At 42.4% G+C, this 18,403-nt stretch overlaps 1 protein-coding gene across 2 annotated transcripts in view; it reads left to right on the plus strand.

Moving 5' to 3' along the window:
* Positions 1-6,310: 6,310 nt before the first annotated feature.
* Positions 6,311-18,403, plus strand: part of RGSL1 (regulator of G protein signaling like 1) — a 98,571-nt gene continuing 86,478 nt past the window's right edge. For both annotated transcript variants that reach the window (XM_015122377.3, XM_078001081.1), the window contains exons 1-3: positions 6,311-6,323; positions 10,069-10,151; positions 14,948-15,022. In XM_015122377.3, the coding sequence (XP_014977863.1) occupies positions 6,311-6,323; positions 10,069-10,151; positions 14,948-15,022 (171 nt within the window). The remainder of the gene's footprint in view (positions 6,324-10,068; positions 10,152-14,947; positions 15,023-18,403) is intronic.

Consider the following 18,403-nt stretch of genomic DNA (forward strand, 5'->3'; position numbering starts at 1 on the left):
TCTCCCCATGTGTAGAGTCTGGAAAATTCTTCTTCCAGGCCTTTCAGCCCATTGCTCTGTACATATCTTATTGATTCCCAAGCAGTACACTCTTCTGGAACCACTCCTTTCTGGTTCTCATGTATAATAAAGTTCAATGGCTTGTTTATGCTGCATATTTTTCTTTTTAATCCTCACAAATGTCTTATCAGAGAGGTTTAGAGCTGAGTAATCTGAAACTCAAAAGGGTTAAGAAAATGGCTTAAGGTAGCTAGATATTTAACTATGTCACATAATGCTATAGCTGGGTGTCAAGGAGGGTAGAACGCCAAATAGAGTTAAATTATTGGGGACTTGCAAAGAGTGCCTTCATGCCTCCCCTTCTGCTTCTCCCCTTTTTTTTTTTTTTTTTTTTTTTTTTGAGTCAGAGTCTCACCAGGCTGGAGTGCAGTGGCACAGTCTCAGCTCATTGCAACCTCTGCCTCCTGAGTTCAAGTGATTCTCCTGCCTCAGCCTCCCAAGTAGCTGGGATTACAGGCTCCCGCCGCCACGCCCGGCTAATTTTTGTATTTTTAGTAGAGATGGGGTTTCACCATGTTGGCCAGGTTGGTCTTGAACTCCTGACCTCGTGATCCACCTGCTTCGACCTCCCAAAGTGCTGGGATTACAGGCATGAGCCACTGTGCCCGGCCACTCCCCCTGCTTTCTCCAGGATATGAAGAATCTGTCAAGCTTGCCACACTCCTGACAAAACTAAAGCACCCAGTTAGGACAGAGGAGGGTGAGAGCAGGGACTCTTGAGGGTTATCATCCGTCTTGTTTCCTTTTTTTTCTAGTTCCTAGAGCAAATGCATCCTTTAGTTCTGGCCCTACTCTTCCTTTTTAATTTTCTCAGTCAAAAGCGAAGGTGCAGCAGGAATGAGTTGTTTGATTGTCAGGGACCTTCACCACCTGGTTTTGGGGGTTGGTGGGCATTCTGAGTTATTGTGGGGGTGCTTCCCAATGTCGTTGAGTGGTGGGGACTGAGCCACATCTCAGAATGTGGGAGGCATGCGTGTGCTGGATGTTCTGCATGTGACCAGCAGGCAGCTTCCACAGAAAGCTGACACTTGCGTCGCTGGAACGATCAGGCAACAACGCTGCTCCCCGCTGGAGATGAACAGCGGTCCCTGGTGTGGAAATAAAATATGCCTCAGGTGCAGTTCAGCTTCCATGCTTCTCTCTGGTCCTGGGGACCAGTGGAGCTCTGCAGCATCCCCTGTAGGTTCTGCCCTTTTCCTGATTGTCACCTCTGGCTCCCAGCCCCTTGCTTCTCCCCTACAACCTTGAATATATTTGCATTGGCCAAGCCTTGCAGCTCCTTCTTCCTCTAGCTTTGTTGAACCTCCTCTAGTACCCTTGAGGCTGAGGGGGCAGGGAATCTGCTCCTCTGTACATGCTTTCTCATTGATATGATAAAGTTGGTTTCTACTTCACTCAGGCCTCTCCCTGACGTTTTTTTTTTTTTTTAAGACAGGGTTTTGCTCTATCACCCAGGCTGAAATGCAGTGGCACCATCTCAGCTCACTGTAGCCTCGACCTCCTGGCTGAAGCAGTTCTCCTGCCTCAGCTCCCACACAACCCACAAGTCACCCCCAGTAGCTGGGATTATAGGTGGCACCACCACACCCAGCGAATTTTTTTTTCTTTTTGATTTTTGTAAAGACTGGGTCTTGTCATGTTGCCCAGGCTAGTCTCAAACTCCTGGGCTCAAGTGATCTTCCAGCCTTGGCCTCCCAAAGTGCTATGAGCCACCACGCCTGGCGACACCTCCCCTTTTTGATATTAAGAGCATATTTTAGATTTTTTAACCTAAAATTGACTTCTTGTTTTTTGCTATTATAATCCCTCATCTTGATGCAATATCTTTGACTAAATAGAGGAAAAGTCATCTGTAAGGGTTGGGAAGCAAAACCCAAGTATTAGTATTTCAAGATATTATTTCTCCACAAAGATGAAAGTTGAAGAAATACCAAAACCACATGTTAACCCTTAGACCCGTTCCATTTTGAGTACTTTTGAAGCCTTGTTAAATACTAACAAATTCATCTCTTGTAGTAAATGATTGCCTCCAAATATTATATCTCACAACATGTGTCTTCCAGGTAAAATAATATTAGCAGGGGCCTGCAAAGCCACAAAGAATTATAGGTAAGGCCAGATACGATGGTGGAATAGGCAGATCTACTATTTGGATGATAAGGGCCTTTCTGTACTCCTCATGTCACAGCAGGTGTGAGCACTCTGACAGTGATCCTAATTACTTTGGAAAGTAAAACGAACTGAAGATTATGTTTGGGGAAAAACAAAAACAAAACCTTCAAATTCCAGAGTGGAGTTTTGAAAAGAAAAGTGTAATGTTCAACACCATGCACCAGAGGGCACCATATTTACATGAGCTTGGAAAGGGCACTTGCTCTCCATTTGGTATTGAATGACCCATTTAAACGAAGTGATAGAGGGATAGAGAGAAGAGCAGGAAAAGTATATAAGTATTGTCCAAGCACCCAGTAAACATCATGTAGTTCTTCTTCCTGTTAAACTTAGATGCATATGACTCAGCACAGAATTCAGTTAACATAGAGATATGTGCGTATATCTCAAAAACCTTTTGGTCACTCACTCTCTGACCATTTGTTTTATTTGGAGTGAAAATTTATTGCGTGAGTCTTGGAGGGACTGTCTCCCACTACGGATGCCAGAGGGGACCAGACAGTCCCTCTCTTGGCCCTGGCAGTAAGGACATGGATACCCTGTCCTAGACCAGCAATCAGACCCTCCACCCAGAACTTTTCTTTATGTATGTACATTTATATTTATAAATTCATATTTAATTATATATAATGCATATTTAATTTTTAAAATTAAATATATGATATATAAATGTAATTTTTAAAATTAAATATATGATATATGCATTTAATTTTAATTTAATTTAATTTTTTTTGAGACGGAGTCTTGCTCTGTCGCCCAGGCTGGAGTGCAGTGGCGCGATCTCGGCTCACTGCAAGCTCCACCTCCAGGTTTCACGCTGTTCTCCTGCCTCAGCCTCCCAAGTAGCTGGGACTACAGGTGCCCGCCGCCACGCCCGGCTAATTTTTTGCATTTTTAGTGGAGATGGGGTTTCACCGTATTAGCCAGGATGGTCTCGATCTCCTGACCTCGTGATCCACCCGCCTCGGCCTCCCAAAGTGCTGGGATTACAGGCGTGAGCCACCGCACCTGGCCTGCATTTAATTTTTAAAATTAAATATATAATATATAATTAAATATAGAATATATACACATTTAATTTTTCAAATCATTTTTTAATAGAGGTGGGGTCTTACTGTGTTGCCCAGGCTGGTCTCAAACTCCTGGACTCAAGTGATCCACCAGCCTCAGCCTCCCAAAATGCTGGGATTACAGGCGTGATGAGTTACCATGACCAGCCCAAAACTTTTCATCTTGAAGGGAGACTCAGAAGCTCAGGAGCAATGAGAGGTTATGCACGGCAGTGCCTATGACAACAAACACTCAATAGTGGTGGTGCTAGCAGTAGTGGCACAATGGGGATAACCACAGATGCTGAAAAAGATGTGTTGTAGTTGAAATTGGCTCTGATTTTTACTGGAGATCGTGTTAACCATCAAAAACAAAATAAGAGTAGTTATCATAATAGGCAGTTGAGCCCGTGCGGATATCTGAATGATCTAACCCATAGATTCTTTGTGGTGGTTATTGGTCATGGGGTTCCTTAAAAAAATGTGTGTTCATTCAATAAGATTCTGCTGGAGAGTATAAGCTCTGTGATGGCAAGGATTTTAGACTGTTTATTCAGTGATGCATCCCAAACACCTAGAACAGTTTGTGTCACATAGACATGCCCAATAAATATTTATTGAGTGAATGAATGAATGAACAGGAGCTTAAAATGAGCCATCGTGGCAGAGAATCAGGCCGCTCATCCAATTTTCAGCCCTGAGTCAGACCTAGAAGCTCTGAAATGAAAAAAGCACTTTACCCATTAGGAAGAATCTTGCAATATTTTGCAAGTGTTTACTGTGAATATTCTTCCTAATCTTTGCCAAAGAGACCTGCTGTCATTTCCAGGGTAACTGTGCACTTGGGAAAAGGAGATGCCCAGAGTTTTGCATACCAGATCAGATCTAGTAAATGTCAGATCTGAGATGTGAATGCAGCTTTATTTCATTTAGAAACCACTTTTTTGTTGTTGTTGTTGTTGTTGAGACACAGTCTTATTCTGTTGCCTGGGCTGGAGTGCAGTGGCACCATCTCAGCTCACTGCAACCTCTGCCTTCCAGATTCAAGCAATTCTTGTGCCTCAGCCTTTTGCATAGCTGGGATTACAGGTGTGCACCACCATACCTGGCTAATTTTTCTGTATTTTTAGGAAAGAAGGGGCTTCCCCATGTTGGCCAGTCTGGTCTCGAACTCCTGTCCTCAATGGATCCACCCACCTTGGCCTCCCAAAGTGCTGGGATTATAGATGTGAGCCACTGCATCTGGCCCCAATATTTTCTATATTTGCCTGATGATAATAATTATCTGGGGCACTTGGAAAATATACAGACTCCTGAGCTCCAGCCCTTCTCAATCAGAATTGCCAGGGGAAGGTCTTGGCAGTTTAGGTTTTTAACAGCAACCCTATCAATAAGATAACTCTTATTACCACACATTTGGGAGACATCTGGTGCCCTTTTCTTTTGGGAACTAGAAGGTTATGAAAGGGTCAGGGATCTAACCATTATGCATTTCAAGTTTTAGCCAGTGATACTGGCTTTTCCTCTTTACTGATTTTAGAGTGACCCCATTTGGTTGTCAATGGCTCCAATAGTCAACCTTTTTGAGCAGTGGGAAAGATGGTGGGGCAGCAATTAGGACTCAAGAGTAGGTGCACACAGCTTGATTGAAAACATGCTGAAAGCATTCCGTCTTAAGGAATGTGAGCATATGTTACTACTGTATATGCCATTATTTTAGGAGGAGACCATGACTGTATTTATTTTGCAAAAGAAGTGATAATTCATGGAATTATCCTAAACCTAAACTGCCGGGACCTTCCCCTGGCAATTCTGATTGAGAAGGGGTGGAGTTCAGGAATCTGTATAATTTCCAAGTGCCCCAGATAATTATTATCATCAGGCAATACGATGATATGTAGAATCCATATGTATTGTATGGAATCCAATATTGTAGAACCATGCAGTGCTTCACACTGAACTCCCTTAAGATGTGTGCATGTTAATCTGACTAATGAATAAGGTAACTGATAACAGACTGAAGAAGTATGGTAAGCTACAAACTCATCTTGCAATACATAAAACATCAAGATGTAAAGCAAGAATCTCTTCTCACTAAAATAACTGTAGAATACAGTATTTGGTCTTTATATATTCTAAAGAAAGTATAGCACTTTTTCAAATGTAAGTGATATTTTATTGATGATTCATTATTAACAATAATCCTTCCAGTTTTCAGTTTTCCCCCCACCCCCCATGGGAAGGCCTTTTGGACATTATATAAGCTTCCCTACAATCCCAAGGCTTTCAAATTCTTTAAACCCTCTCTGGTTGAAGAATTCTATTCTCAGTAATTCTTGGCTAAATTTTGAAGGGTTATAGGGCTTTTAGTCTTTCATCTTAATATTTACTTCCTATTAGGGAAGAACAGGAGAAATGAAGAGTTGTTTAATGAGAAAACCAAGTGCCTGAAGAGCCTTCAGAGAAAGGGAATTCAAGCCTCTTGGAAGCTGATGTTTTAATTTTAATTTTTTAAAGATGAGGTTTCACTCTGTTGCCCAAGCTGAAGTTCAGTGGTGTGATCATAGCTCACAGCAGCCTTAAACTCCTGGGCTCAAGCAATGGAGGTTGATGTTTTAAATGGGCAGAATATCCAGGAGATACTGCTTATTAAAATTACATCAAATGTAATTGTTTACAAGACCCTTAGGAGCTGAGTTTAGCAATGCAAAAGTCACCTTAGCATGGGAGAGGTTGGAACAGACAAGAGATCTTGGGCACAATTATAAAGAACTTGTCAAATAAAATATTATGAACTAAAGGCTTAAGTATAGGAGGAGTCTTGTATGCCCAAGGGGATTCAGCAGATTAAGTAAGATAAAGACTTATCTTCAGATTAAGGCCTACACCAGAAGTAAGTAGGTCACGCCAGATAGAATCTGGAATCCCTTAGAGAAGGCGTCATTACCTGTTCACAATGGATAAAGTTCTGTTGACTGGGAGATAATTCTGCCCCTAACAAATTACTGTGTCAGGAAAAGCATGGCAACATGAGCAGTGCTGGTGAGTCTCTGAGAGGGATGTCTCCAAGGCCTTGAGTCTCTCAAATAAGGCAAACCATTCATCTTCCCAGTGGTTAATAGATCTGAGCCATTCAGGGGCACCATGGGTGACTTGTGTTATTCATGCGTTTGTTTTCCTTCTCTTTCTCCTTCTTCCCCTTCCTCTTACCTTCTGCCACCAGATCTTTGAGGGGTAGGTCAGGGCCTTATTCATAAGACAACTAAGAGGGAGGAAGTAAAATGTGGATTGGGCCACCTCTCCTCCAGAGAGAAGACTGGTATGGGGTTTGAGATTATGCAGTGATTTAATTTGTTGCCAAGTCAATATTATTATGGTGTGGAATGGGTGCTAAAAGCCTTCTCAAATTATTAGGAAGTTTGAAGGCGGAACAGGTAAGAAGGAAAAACAAGAATGGAGAAATGAGAGGATGAGGAAGGGAAGGATGTACAGAGTCTTGTTTCTATATCTCCTTAAGACTGTCTTGTCAGTGGCAAGCCCTAGCATAGTCAAGCCCCTTGCCACCAGCAGTGTGTGTAGCTATGAAAAACAATCACTGGGGAATTTCTGCCAAACCCCACAGTTCTGCATTCAGATGAGCTCAGTAATTACTCGTTTAACAAATCCATGTTAGACTCTATGAATGATAAACAAACAAAAGTCCAAAAGATTGAAAATCATCGACTGGGAGCATTGGCTCATCCCTGTAATCCCAGCACTTTGGGAGGCTGAGGCAGGTGGATTGCCTGAGGTCAGGAGTTCAAGACCAGCCTAGCCAACACGGTGAAAGCCATCTCTACTGAAAATACAGAAATTAGCCAGGTATGGTGGCGGGCACCTATAATCCCAGTTACTCGAGAGGTTGAGACACAAGAATCACTTGAATCTGGGAGGCAGAGGTTGCGGTGAGCCAAGATCATGCCACTGCGTTCCAGACTGGGTGACAGAGCGAGACTTTGGCCAAAAAAAAAAAAAAAAAAAAAAAAAAAAAATTGAAGATTATCTTTTGAAAGAACAATTTATTCTACATTTACAGAACTTAGACATTGTGGAAACACTTTTAGAGCCTAGAAAAAGGAAGGTGAAAAAACAAAGTCCCTCCTCTCACATGCTCAGTTTGATGAGGAAGACAGATATATCAATGAATGAAAACAGTAAGACTTGTTAATTGTAATAATGGAGGATATACGTGATCGTGTAGGGAGATAGTGATGAATTCTACCATTGTGGTAGATTCTACCATTCTTGGTTCACCAAGAAGATTATATGTAAACCAGTTCTTAATGGATGACTATTAATTTGTAAGCTGACTGTGCTTGAGAAAACATTTTAAGCAATGGGAATATGGGAACAAAGATGTGGAGGTTTCAAGTGAGAGTACCTAGCATATGCAGAAAATAGCAATGCCTTGGCTTAGCTTGCAAACAGGAGGCAGAGTGTGTGGAGAGGCAGGAAATGAGGCTGGGAGGAAACCCCAGATGGGGTGAAGCCTCAGATACTGCACTAGAAAGTTTGGATTTTACCTTCTAGGACATCGAGGAGATTTTGAAAGACTTTAACAATAATATCAACAGATTGTGGTGGCAGTATGTGGAGGGTGGTTGGAAGGACAAGAAATGGGAGCTAGGGAGACCATTTAAGAAGCTGATGCGATAGTCTAAGTGAGAGAGCATAGAGACCTATAATGGAAGAGTAACTTTATGGATGGAAATGAGGAGACAGATTCCAGAGACAGGTACAAAGAGAAACCATATAGCATGGTCCTCCATTGCATGTGGGGGGCGTGAAGGGGAGAGAGAGAGAACAAGAGAGCAAGAGTGAGAGAGATTGAGAGTGAGAGTGAGACAGGGACAGAGACAGAGAGAAGAGTCTCAGTTTTCTGGATTAGATCATTTATAGAATGATGATTCCAGTAACTGGGACTGGGAATGTAGGAAAAGAAGCAGGTGGGAGGTCTGCACACATTGAACAAATTGGGATGAAAGTGCCTGCTGGATGTGCACGCAGATCTGGCCCATAGCTCATGTATATTTAAAACCAGAGTCAAGAAGAGAAGTCTGGACTGAAAACATAGATTTTGGAATCATCCATATGGAATAGATTAAATAAATCAAGGACTGCTTATAAAAAGAAGAGCAGAGGGCTTGGGAAGGGTACAGATAAAACACACATAACACTTAACAGCAAGAAAAAAGATGTATGTGAACAGAGTGCAAGTGCTGACACCAGCTCTGTCACTCACTATAGTATTTGTCTGGGTTTCCTTTTTTTTTTTTTTTTTTTTTTTTTTTTTTGAGACAGAATCTCACTCTGTCGCTCAGGCTGGAGTGCAGTGGTATGATCTCAGCTCACTGCAACCTCCACTTCCTGGCTTTAAGCAATTTTCCTGCTTCAGCCTCCCAAGTAGCTGGGATTACAGGCTCCCGCCACTACCCCTGGCTAATTTTTGTATTTTTAGTAGAGACAGGGTTTCATGTTGGTCAGGCTGGTCTTGAACTCCTGGCCTCAAGCAATCCACCAGCCTCAGCCTCCCAAAGATTACAGGGATAAGCCGCCGTGCCTGACCAGGAGTTTCTAATTCTATTTCTATTATATGAAGCCAACAACCACCCAGTGTCATCAGGAAAAATGATCATTTAGTTTTCTTATGTTATCATAACTACATGTTTGTGACTGTGCATGGCACTTACTGTCCTCATCAGATGCTTAGATTGAGAGATGAGCTTAGGGCATAATATTCGGACCCATTTTTCAGTCTTTCATTATGAACTTTGGGTATGACTGAATAATGTTGGGCCATTGATCAAACAATTAGTGTATTATTCACTAGTCGACCATTGTCCTCTAAGGAGCATAAGGAAGGAGTTAGTTGCTTTGTTCACTTGGGGTCTCCGTGTTTGGCTTTATGACATTCAACATTCATCTCCTTGACTTAACTTGGGCAGCACGATGATCACACCTGAGAGAAGTAATAAGTATGTTTCATGATGAAATTAACATTCAAGAAAGCTCTTGTCAGGCTGTAATGCTGGACCAAACCTACCAAGCTGAAATTTGACTGGAATAAATGTACATTCCTGCCCCTGGTTTCTGAAATGTGACTGCATAAGTAAAAGCATAATGGAGTTAATAGTGTAATATGAGAGCCCCCAAAGCTAACCCCATTTTAGGCCCCATTACATTAGCATCAGATGCAACCTAGGCAAGAGTTCTCTTATGTTCTGCTCTGGGAAGCAGTTGAAATGTTTCAGTTGTGAGTGCCACTCCAGCCAATGAGAGAACCAGATGGAGAGAAGGCCGTGTGAGGAATGGGTTGAAGAACTGCTTGGTGACTAGCTAGTGGGGTTGGTGGTAAGCAGACGTCTGTGGTGTCTTTAGAAATACTGGAAGCACTGTCTCGGGGACTTAAGTGAATTCTGTCAAGCTTCAGAGGGCATAATCTTTACATATAGAAGGTAAAGGATTATAGTCACAGTAGGAAAGAAAAAATCTACCACTTCGCCTTCTTCATAAACGGAACGGGCATACCTGTGAGTGAGTGAGCTCCCCACAGCTGGGAGTGTTTAAGCAGAACGATATTGAAAAAGAGAGTCCAGGAGAAGGGGAGAAATTGAATTGGATGACCCTAAAGGCTGTCATCATGGTGAGATTTGGCAATGTGAAATGATCCATTCAGTTATTTCATTTTCTGAACCTGAATGCAATTCTGATTCACGTTTTGGTTTTTTATTTCTCTCTCTCCATGTAGAGATAATCGGTTCTACAAATCTTATAATTCTGCTAGAGGATGAAATCTTTGCCGATTTTTTCAACACATTTCTTTCCCTCCCGGTAAGCATTCTCAGCTTTAAATACAAATATTTCATTAGCAGCTGAATAGTGAATCTCACAGAACTGAGTGACTTTTTTGTTTGCTTATTGTTATTTGGGGTTTTACTAAATTTCTTCTTAAATAAAAAAACTCTTTTAATTTGAGCAAATAAACATGAACCAGAACCACCTTTAAAATCTCCAAAAGCTTCCCATTGTTGATGTCATCAGATCCTAAATCCCCAGCCTCCTTACTTGCTTTTACCTGTCCAAAGTTACTTCCCATCACACCCTCTGCTGATTCCCAGTGCTCTGGTGACAGAGGCTCTACCCTCACTGGGTATCCCTGGCATTCACCACCTCTGAATCTCTGCTTGGGCTATGTTTGTTTTCTGCCAGGAATACCTTTCCCATAGTTCCACCTATGAAAATCTTAAATATTCTTCAAATACCTGCTTAAATTCCATTCTCCTTAAGGAATTCCTAGGTCCTGAGCATTGGAACCTCCTGATGGGAACTTCTCTGCTTCTGAGCCCCTTGGCACTTTGCAACTCTCTTGAGTTGCGTGTGTGTGTGTGTGTGTGTGTGTGTGTGTGTGTGTGTGTGTGTGTGTGGACCCCAGTAGATTATGAGACAGTGAATTCCTGCAGGACAAGGACTGAGGATTATTTATTCTGCTTTACTCCCTTCACTAGGTGTTTAGCACATAGCAACGGTTGTTGACTGGAACAAGCCTATCTATTTCCTTAATCTATGCAACTAAAACAAACCTCAAACACCCAAGTATTCTTAAACCCAAACCTGGACTTATCCTGAATCTGTTTTGGTTTAAATGCTCGGTGACATTTTAACACTGGTGCCTTTTGAATTGTGGCTCATCTTGATGCACCATTTCCCGTGAGAGGGTATATAGTAAAAGGCGAAATTTCAGTCAAGTGGGAAAAACACCCTCTATATGCCACAAGTGGTTATCGGGTGGTTACTTTGTGCCAGCCCCTGGGCTGGGCTTAGTATTGGGGAGGCACATATTAATGACACCATCCCTGCATCCCTGTCCTTATGGAATTCCCAGTCTAGTGGTAGAGAGATTTAGAAGGTCTGGGTGACATGACAGAAGTTTTCAGGAGGCAGTGAGAGTACAGTACTCACGAGACAGAGATCATCCCTACCTGGAAGAGTCAGGAAAAGCTGACACAAGCCAAATATTAAAAGACAAGGAGGTACTTGGCAGTTAACTGGAAGCAGAAGGTGAGGAGGAAAGGATGCATAAAGAAATAGGAGGAGGCCGGGCACGGTGGCTCATGCCTATAGTCCCAGCAATTTGGGAGGCCAAGGTCAGGGGATCACCTGAGTTCGGGAGTTTGAGACCAGCCTGGCCAACATGGTGAAACCAGTCTCTACTAAAAATACAAAAATTAGCCGGGCGTGGTGGCGGGAGCCTGTAATCCCAGCTACTTGGGAGGCTGAGGCACAAGAATCACCTGAGCCCAGGAGGCGGAGGTTGTAGTGAGCCGAGATCGCACCACTGTACTCCAGCCTAAGTGAGAGCAAGACTCCGCCTCAAAAAAATAAAAAATAAATAAAATAAATAAAAATAGGAGGAAAAGACTACGGAGTGACTAGCAAGAAAAGCAAAAGCCTTATAGACAGAACAGAAAGTAAAGGCACCAAAGAATACAATCTTTTGATACTTTGGGGCAAATCGTAAGTAACTCAGAAAGGCTGAAGAACAGCTGTGAGGGTGAGACACCACAAGAGATCACAAGACACCACAAGCTGCACAGGCAGGCTGGGCCAAGCCCTGGAGATCAGGCAAACTATGCCTAGGAGTGTGGACACTACCCTAAGGCGTTAGAGAGCCATCGAAGGATTTGAAGTAAAGGAGTAACATGTTCAGGCTTTCATTTGAGAAAACTACTCTGCAGAGGTCTGGCCAATGGGTGGGCAGGAGACCTTAAAGGAGGAAGGGAAAGTGGTTAGGAGGTTGTTTCAATCATCTAGGTGGCAAGTAATGAGGGTCTAAAGGGAAAGGGGAGAGGAGGATGGGATAAGTAGAGGAGACTGTTAACAAAACAAAATATAGGACCATGTCACTGTTTAAATATTGGGCGAGGTGGTAACAGGAAGAAAGGAAGCAAGGGTAATAGGTTTGGGTGCTTGGATGGATGGTGGTGTCAGGCAACAGGATTAAAATCAGGATAAGGAAGAGGCCTCTCTGAGAGTGGGTCTTTCCTGTGTTTCTCACTCTTACTATTGTCTCTGCCACTGTCTTAATGAAGGTTTCAGAAGTAATCTTTTTTTTTTTTTTTTGAGACAGATTTTGCTCTTGTTGCCCAAGCTGAAGTACAGTGGCACAATCCTGGCTCACTGCAAACTCCGCCTTCCAGGTTCAAGTGATTCTTCCACCTCAGCCTCCCAAGTAGCTGGGACTACAAGTGTGCACCACCACGCCCAGCTAATTTTTTGTGTTTTTAGTAGAGATGGGGTTTCTCCATGTTGGTCAGGCTGATTTCAAACTCCTGGCCTCAGATGATCTGCCTGCTTCGGCCTCCCAAAGTGCTGGGATTATAGGCGAGAGCCACCACGCCCAGTCAAGAAGTAATCTTAAGACCTGTTAATAAGTCAATTCACCAACACAATTAAAACAGCTCACAATAATGTTCTAGAAATAGAGAGTGATGTGGGGAGGGAGTTCCAGCCAAGAGTATAAGAAAGTGCTGGCCACTTAGGCAGCTATGGCCTATAAAGAGAGACAGCAGTAGTAGTTCATATTGAATACTCCTTAAGTTTACAAATTTCTACCACTTAATTCCCATAGTCACCGTGTGAAGTAGGAAGTATTTTCCCTTTTTACCAATGGATCCCACAAGTTAAATGATTTGCTGTAATCCCAGCACTTTGGGAGGGCGAGGCAGGTGGATCACTTGAGGTCAAGAGTTCGAGACCAACCTGGCCAACATGGTGAAACCCCATCTCTAATAAAAATATAAAAATTAGCCAGGCGTGGTGGCAGCTATTAGGGAGGCTGAGGTAGGAGAATCACTTGAACCCGGGAGGCAGAGGTTGCAGTGAGCCGAGATTGTGCCACTGCACTCCAGCCCAGGTAACAGAGCGAGACTCCATCAAAAAAAAAAAAAAAAAGTTAAATGATATGCTTAAGATCACACACTGAATCTGGGGCAGTTCTAGGAGCTGACCAGGTCTGCTGGCTCCAGGACTGATGTGTTTTCCACTGTAGCCTCTGCCCTCTGTGGTATAAATGTCGGGTAGTGAAACTGCTTCCAAACCCCATTCCCACATAATCTCACAACTTCACAGTCCTACGGCCACTCCTTAAAGGTAGCTTAACATACCAGTCAGGGTGTATTGTGTTACACACTGAGTGCAGAGCAGAGAGAGATCCCTAAGGACTGAGTCTCCTTTACAGACTTTTAACTGTAAAATGCAGACAGCAACATCACCTTCCTTCAGCATCTCACAGCCAGGGACAAGGGACAAATGGGATTGAGGGAAGAGGGCCATACACTAACAAAAGTGTGGGGCTGTTTACTTGGGGAGATGGTCAGACTGACATGATGTGCTGAGAGTTCAGTTAGGAATTAGAGCTTCAGCCCTTCTAGTTTTCTGCAAATACTTCTGGGACACTTTGAAGACATTTTGTTGTCCATGGTGAGACTGCTTAAGTTTACATAGCTGTAAACACTGAAGTCCTTTCCCATCTATTTCAAAGGTGGTTGCCTAGGTGACAGTCTCTTTTCCATGACAAAGGGGGATGGTATACTAGAATTAACGTTATCAACTTTGGACACTCTCAATGCCTCCCTGCCAAGACCAGCTCGGTCAGGGAGACCCTAACCCAGTGGCGCTAGAGGAATTAAAGACACACACACAGAAATATAGAGGTGTGAAATGGGAAATCAGGGGTCTCACAGCCTTCAGAGCTGAGAGCCCTGAACAGAGATTTACCCAAGTATTTATTAACAGCAAACCAGTCATTAGCATTGTTTCTGTAGATATTAAATTAACTAAAATATCCCTCAGGGGAAACGAAGGGATGGGCCGAATTAAAGGAATAGGTTGGGCTAGTTAACTGCAGCAGGAGCATGTCCTTAAAGTACAGATGGCTCATGCTATTGTTTGTGGCTTAAGAATACCTTTAAGCGATTTCCACCCTGGGCGGTCCAGGTGTTCCTTGCCCTCATTCCGGTATACCCACAACCTTCCAGCATGGGCGCTATAGGGCCATTATGAACATGTGACAGTGCTGCAGAGATTTTGTTTATGGCCAGTTTTAGGGCCAGTTTATGTCCAGATTTTGGGGGGCTTGCTCCCAACACCTCCCTATGTAATCTGTATCCCCAGTCTCCACATCTTTAGTCCTCTCTGTCTTCTCCAGTTTAGGTAAATCCAAAGCTATTTTTCACTGGGAAAACATTTAGACATTTGCTTTAACTCTCTAAATCCAGGGAGAAAAGTGAATACTGAATACACAAAGTAAATACATTCTAATATCATGGGCCTTGGCCTTTGCACACAAGCAAATAGCTCTCAGGTCGGCTCAGGCTCCAAAGGAAAGACAAGTCCCAGGTTGGGGCATGGTGGAGCCAAAAGATAAATGAATCTTGCAATTCAGTCTGTTTAGAGCTTTTTTGCATGTGTGCAGGGCAAGATGATGCAGTAGAATAAATTTAAGAATTAATGTCCCTTGAAAGAAAAGAGCCGTGGAACCTCCCTTCTTCTGTGGCTGTAGATGGACTGTGTCATATACATGAAGAGAAGCTCTACTCCCTTGACTGTTTCCTAGCTTTCTTTTGCAGGTTTTTGGTCAGACACCATTTTATACTGTTGAAAATTCACAGTGGAGCTTGTGGCCAGAAATACCTTGTAACTTGGTGAGTAAAATTCTTTAGAGGTACAGGGTTTAGGGTGGAGGATACAGGAACTATATCTGTTTTTTGTTGTTAATTTGTTTTTGTTTTTGAGACGGGAGTCTATTCGGTCATCCAGGCTGCAGTGCAGTGGTGCGATCTTGGTTCACTGCAACCTTTGCCTCTCTTGCTCAAACAATCCTCCCACCTAAGCCTCCCAAGTAGCTGGGACCACACAGGCACATGCCACCATGCCTGGCTAACTTTTTGTATTTTTGGTAGAGACGGAGGGCTGGTCTCAAGCTACTGAGCTTGAGCAATCCACCTGCTTCGGCCTCCCAAATTGCTGGGATTATAGGCATGAGCCACCGTGCCTGGCCTGAGGGAACTATTTGATATGTGAATTGGGAGAGGGAGAAAAAGAGGAAGTCCAGAGGGTAACTATAGGAGAAACTAAAGCAGGTGAGTAGAACTAACAACATCAATCCAGGTCGACATTTCTTCTTTTTACATTTTTTACTTCTTATCCAAGGAATTGCTGGTGAATTCTTTCCATTATATTCTAGTCCATAGTTAGCAAATGCAATTCTCACATCTACCGTGATAGGTTAGACACTTGGGAAACTGTACTGAGAAGAACTTTAAGGGCACATCTAAGCAAGAAAGAGTCTGGGAATTGACTGGCAATGTCTACAATGGGTGTGGGATGGAAAGTGGCAGCCTATGGGCCACATAATTATTATCAGTATGCATTATCAGGTGTAGATTAAGATAAGATGCTTCTCTGCAATTTCATTTTTCTTTTTTTTTGGCTAAATAGTTTAGCATCTTGTTTTTTATTATTCTACTTTATGTTCTAGGGTACATGTGCACAATGTGCAGGTTTGTTACATATGTATACATGTGCCATGTTGGTGTGCTGCACCCATTAACTCATCATTTACATTAGGTATATCTCCTAATGCTATCCCTCCCCTCTCCTCCCACCCCACAACAGGCCCCGGTGTGTGATGTTCCCCTTCCTGTGTCCAAGTGATCTCATTGTTCAATTCCCACCTATGAGTGAGAACATGTGGTGTTTGGTTTTCTGATCTTGCAATAGTTTGCTGAGAATGATGGTTTCCAGCTGCATCCATGTCCCTACAAAGGACATGAACTCATCCTTTTTTATGGCTGCATAGTATTCCATGGTGTATATGTGCCACATTTTTTTAATCCAGTCTGTCAGTAATGGACATTTGGGTTGGTTCCAAGTCTTCACTATTGTGAATAGTGCCGCAATAAACATATGTATGCATGTGTTTTTATAGCAGCATGATTTATAATCCTTTGGGTATATCCCCAGTAATGGAATGGCTGGGTCAAATGGTATTTCTAGTTCTAGATACCTGAGGAATCGCCACACTGTCTTCCACAATGGTTGAACTAGTTTACAGTCTCCCCAACAGTGTAAAACTGTTCCTATTTCTCCACATCCTCTCCAGCACCTGTTGTTTCCTGACTTTTTAATGACTGCCATTCTAACTAGTGTGAGATGGTATCTCATTGTGGTTTTGATTTGCATTTCTCTGATGGCTAGTGATGATGAGCATTTTTTCATGTGTCTGTTGGCTGCATAAATGTCTTCTTTTGAGAAGTGTCTGTTCATATCCTTCACCCACTTTTTGATGGGGTTGTTTGTTTTTTTCTTGTAAATTTGAGTTCTTTGTAGGTTCTGGATATTAACCCTTTGTCAGATGAGTAGATTGCAAAAATTTTCTCCCATTCTGTAGGTTGCCTGTTCACTCTGATGGTAGTTTCTTTTGCTGTGCAGAAGTTCTTTAGTTTAATTAGATCCCATTTGTCAATTTTGGCTTGTGTTGCCATTGCTTCTGGTGTTTTAGACATGAAGTCCTTGCCCATGCCTATGTCCTGAATGGTATTGCCTAGGTTTTCTTCTAGGGTTTTTATGGCTTTAGGTCTAATATTTAAGTCTCTAATCCATCTTGAATTAATTTTTGTATAAGGTGTAAAGAAGAGATCTAGTTTCAGGTTTCTACTTATGGCTAACCAGTTTTGCCGGCACCATTTTTTAAATAGGGAATCCTTTCCCCATTTCTTGTTTCTCTCAGGTTTGTCAAAGATCAGATGGTTGTAGATATGTGGTATTATTTCTGAGGGCTCTGTTCTGTTCCATTGGTCACTATCTCTGTTTTGGTACCAGTACCATGCTGTTTTGGTTACTGTAGCCTTGTAGTATAGTTTGAAATCAGGTAGTGTGAAGCCTCCAGCTTTGTTCTTTTGGCTTAGGATTGACTTGGCAATGCGGGATCTTTTTTGGTTCCATATGAACTTTAAATTAGTTCTTTCCAATTCTGTGAAGAAAGTCATTGGTAGCTTAATGGGGATGGCATTGAATCTATAAATTACCTTGGACAGTATGGCCATTTTCACGATATTGATTCTTCCTATCCATGAGCATGGAATGTTCTTCCATTTGTTTGTGTTCTCTTTTATTTCATTGAGCAGTGGTTTGTAGTTCTCCTTGAAGAGATCTTTCACATCCCTTGTAAGTTGGATTCCTAGGTATTTTATTCTCTTTGAAGCAATTGTGAATGGGAGATCATTCATGATTTGGCTCTCTGTTTGTCTGTTATTGGTGTATAATAATGCTTGTGATTTTTGCACATTGATTTTATATCCTGAGACTTTGCTGAAGTTGCTTATCAGCTTAAGGAGATTTTGGACTGAGATGATGGGGTTTTCTAAATATACAATCATGTCATCTGCAAACAGGAGCAATTTGACTTCCTCTTTTCTGAATTGAATACCCTTTATATCTTTCTCTTGCCTGATTGCCCTGGCCAGAACTTCCAACACTATGCTGAATAGGAGTGATGAGAGAGGGTATCCCTGTCTTGTGCCAGTTTTCAAGGGGAATGCTTCCAGTTTTTGCCCATTCAGTATGATATTGGCTGTGGGTTTGTCATAAATAGCTCTTATTATTTTGAGATACGTTCCATCAATACCGAATTTATTGAGAGTTTTTAGCATGAAGGGCTGTTGAATTTTGTCAAAGGCCTTTCCTGCATCTATTGAGATAATCATGTGGTTTTTGTCTTTGGTTCTGCTTATATGCTGGATTACATTTGTTGATTTGCGTATGCTGAACCAGCCTTGCATCCCAGGGATGAAGCCCACTTGCTCATGGTGGATAAGCTTTTTGATGTGCTGCTGGATTCTGTTTGCCAGTATTTTATTAAGGATTTTTGCATTGATGTTCATCAGGGATATTGGTCTAAAATTCTCTTTTTTGGTTGTGTCTCTGCCAGGCTTTGGTATCAGGATGCTGTTGGCCTCATAAAATGAGTTAGGGAGGATTTCCTGTTTTTCTGTTGATTGGAATAGTTTCAGAAGGAATGGTAC

Source organism: Macaca mulatta, chromosome 1 (assembly GCF_049350105.2).
Source record: "Macaca mulatta isolate MMU2019108-1 chromosome 1, T2T-MMU8v2.0, whole genome shotgun sequence".
In the NCBI taxonomy this organism is placed as follows: Eukaryota; Metazoa; Chordata; class Mammalia; order Primates; family Cercopithecidae; genus Macaca; species Macaca mulatta.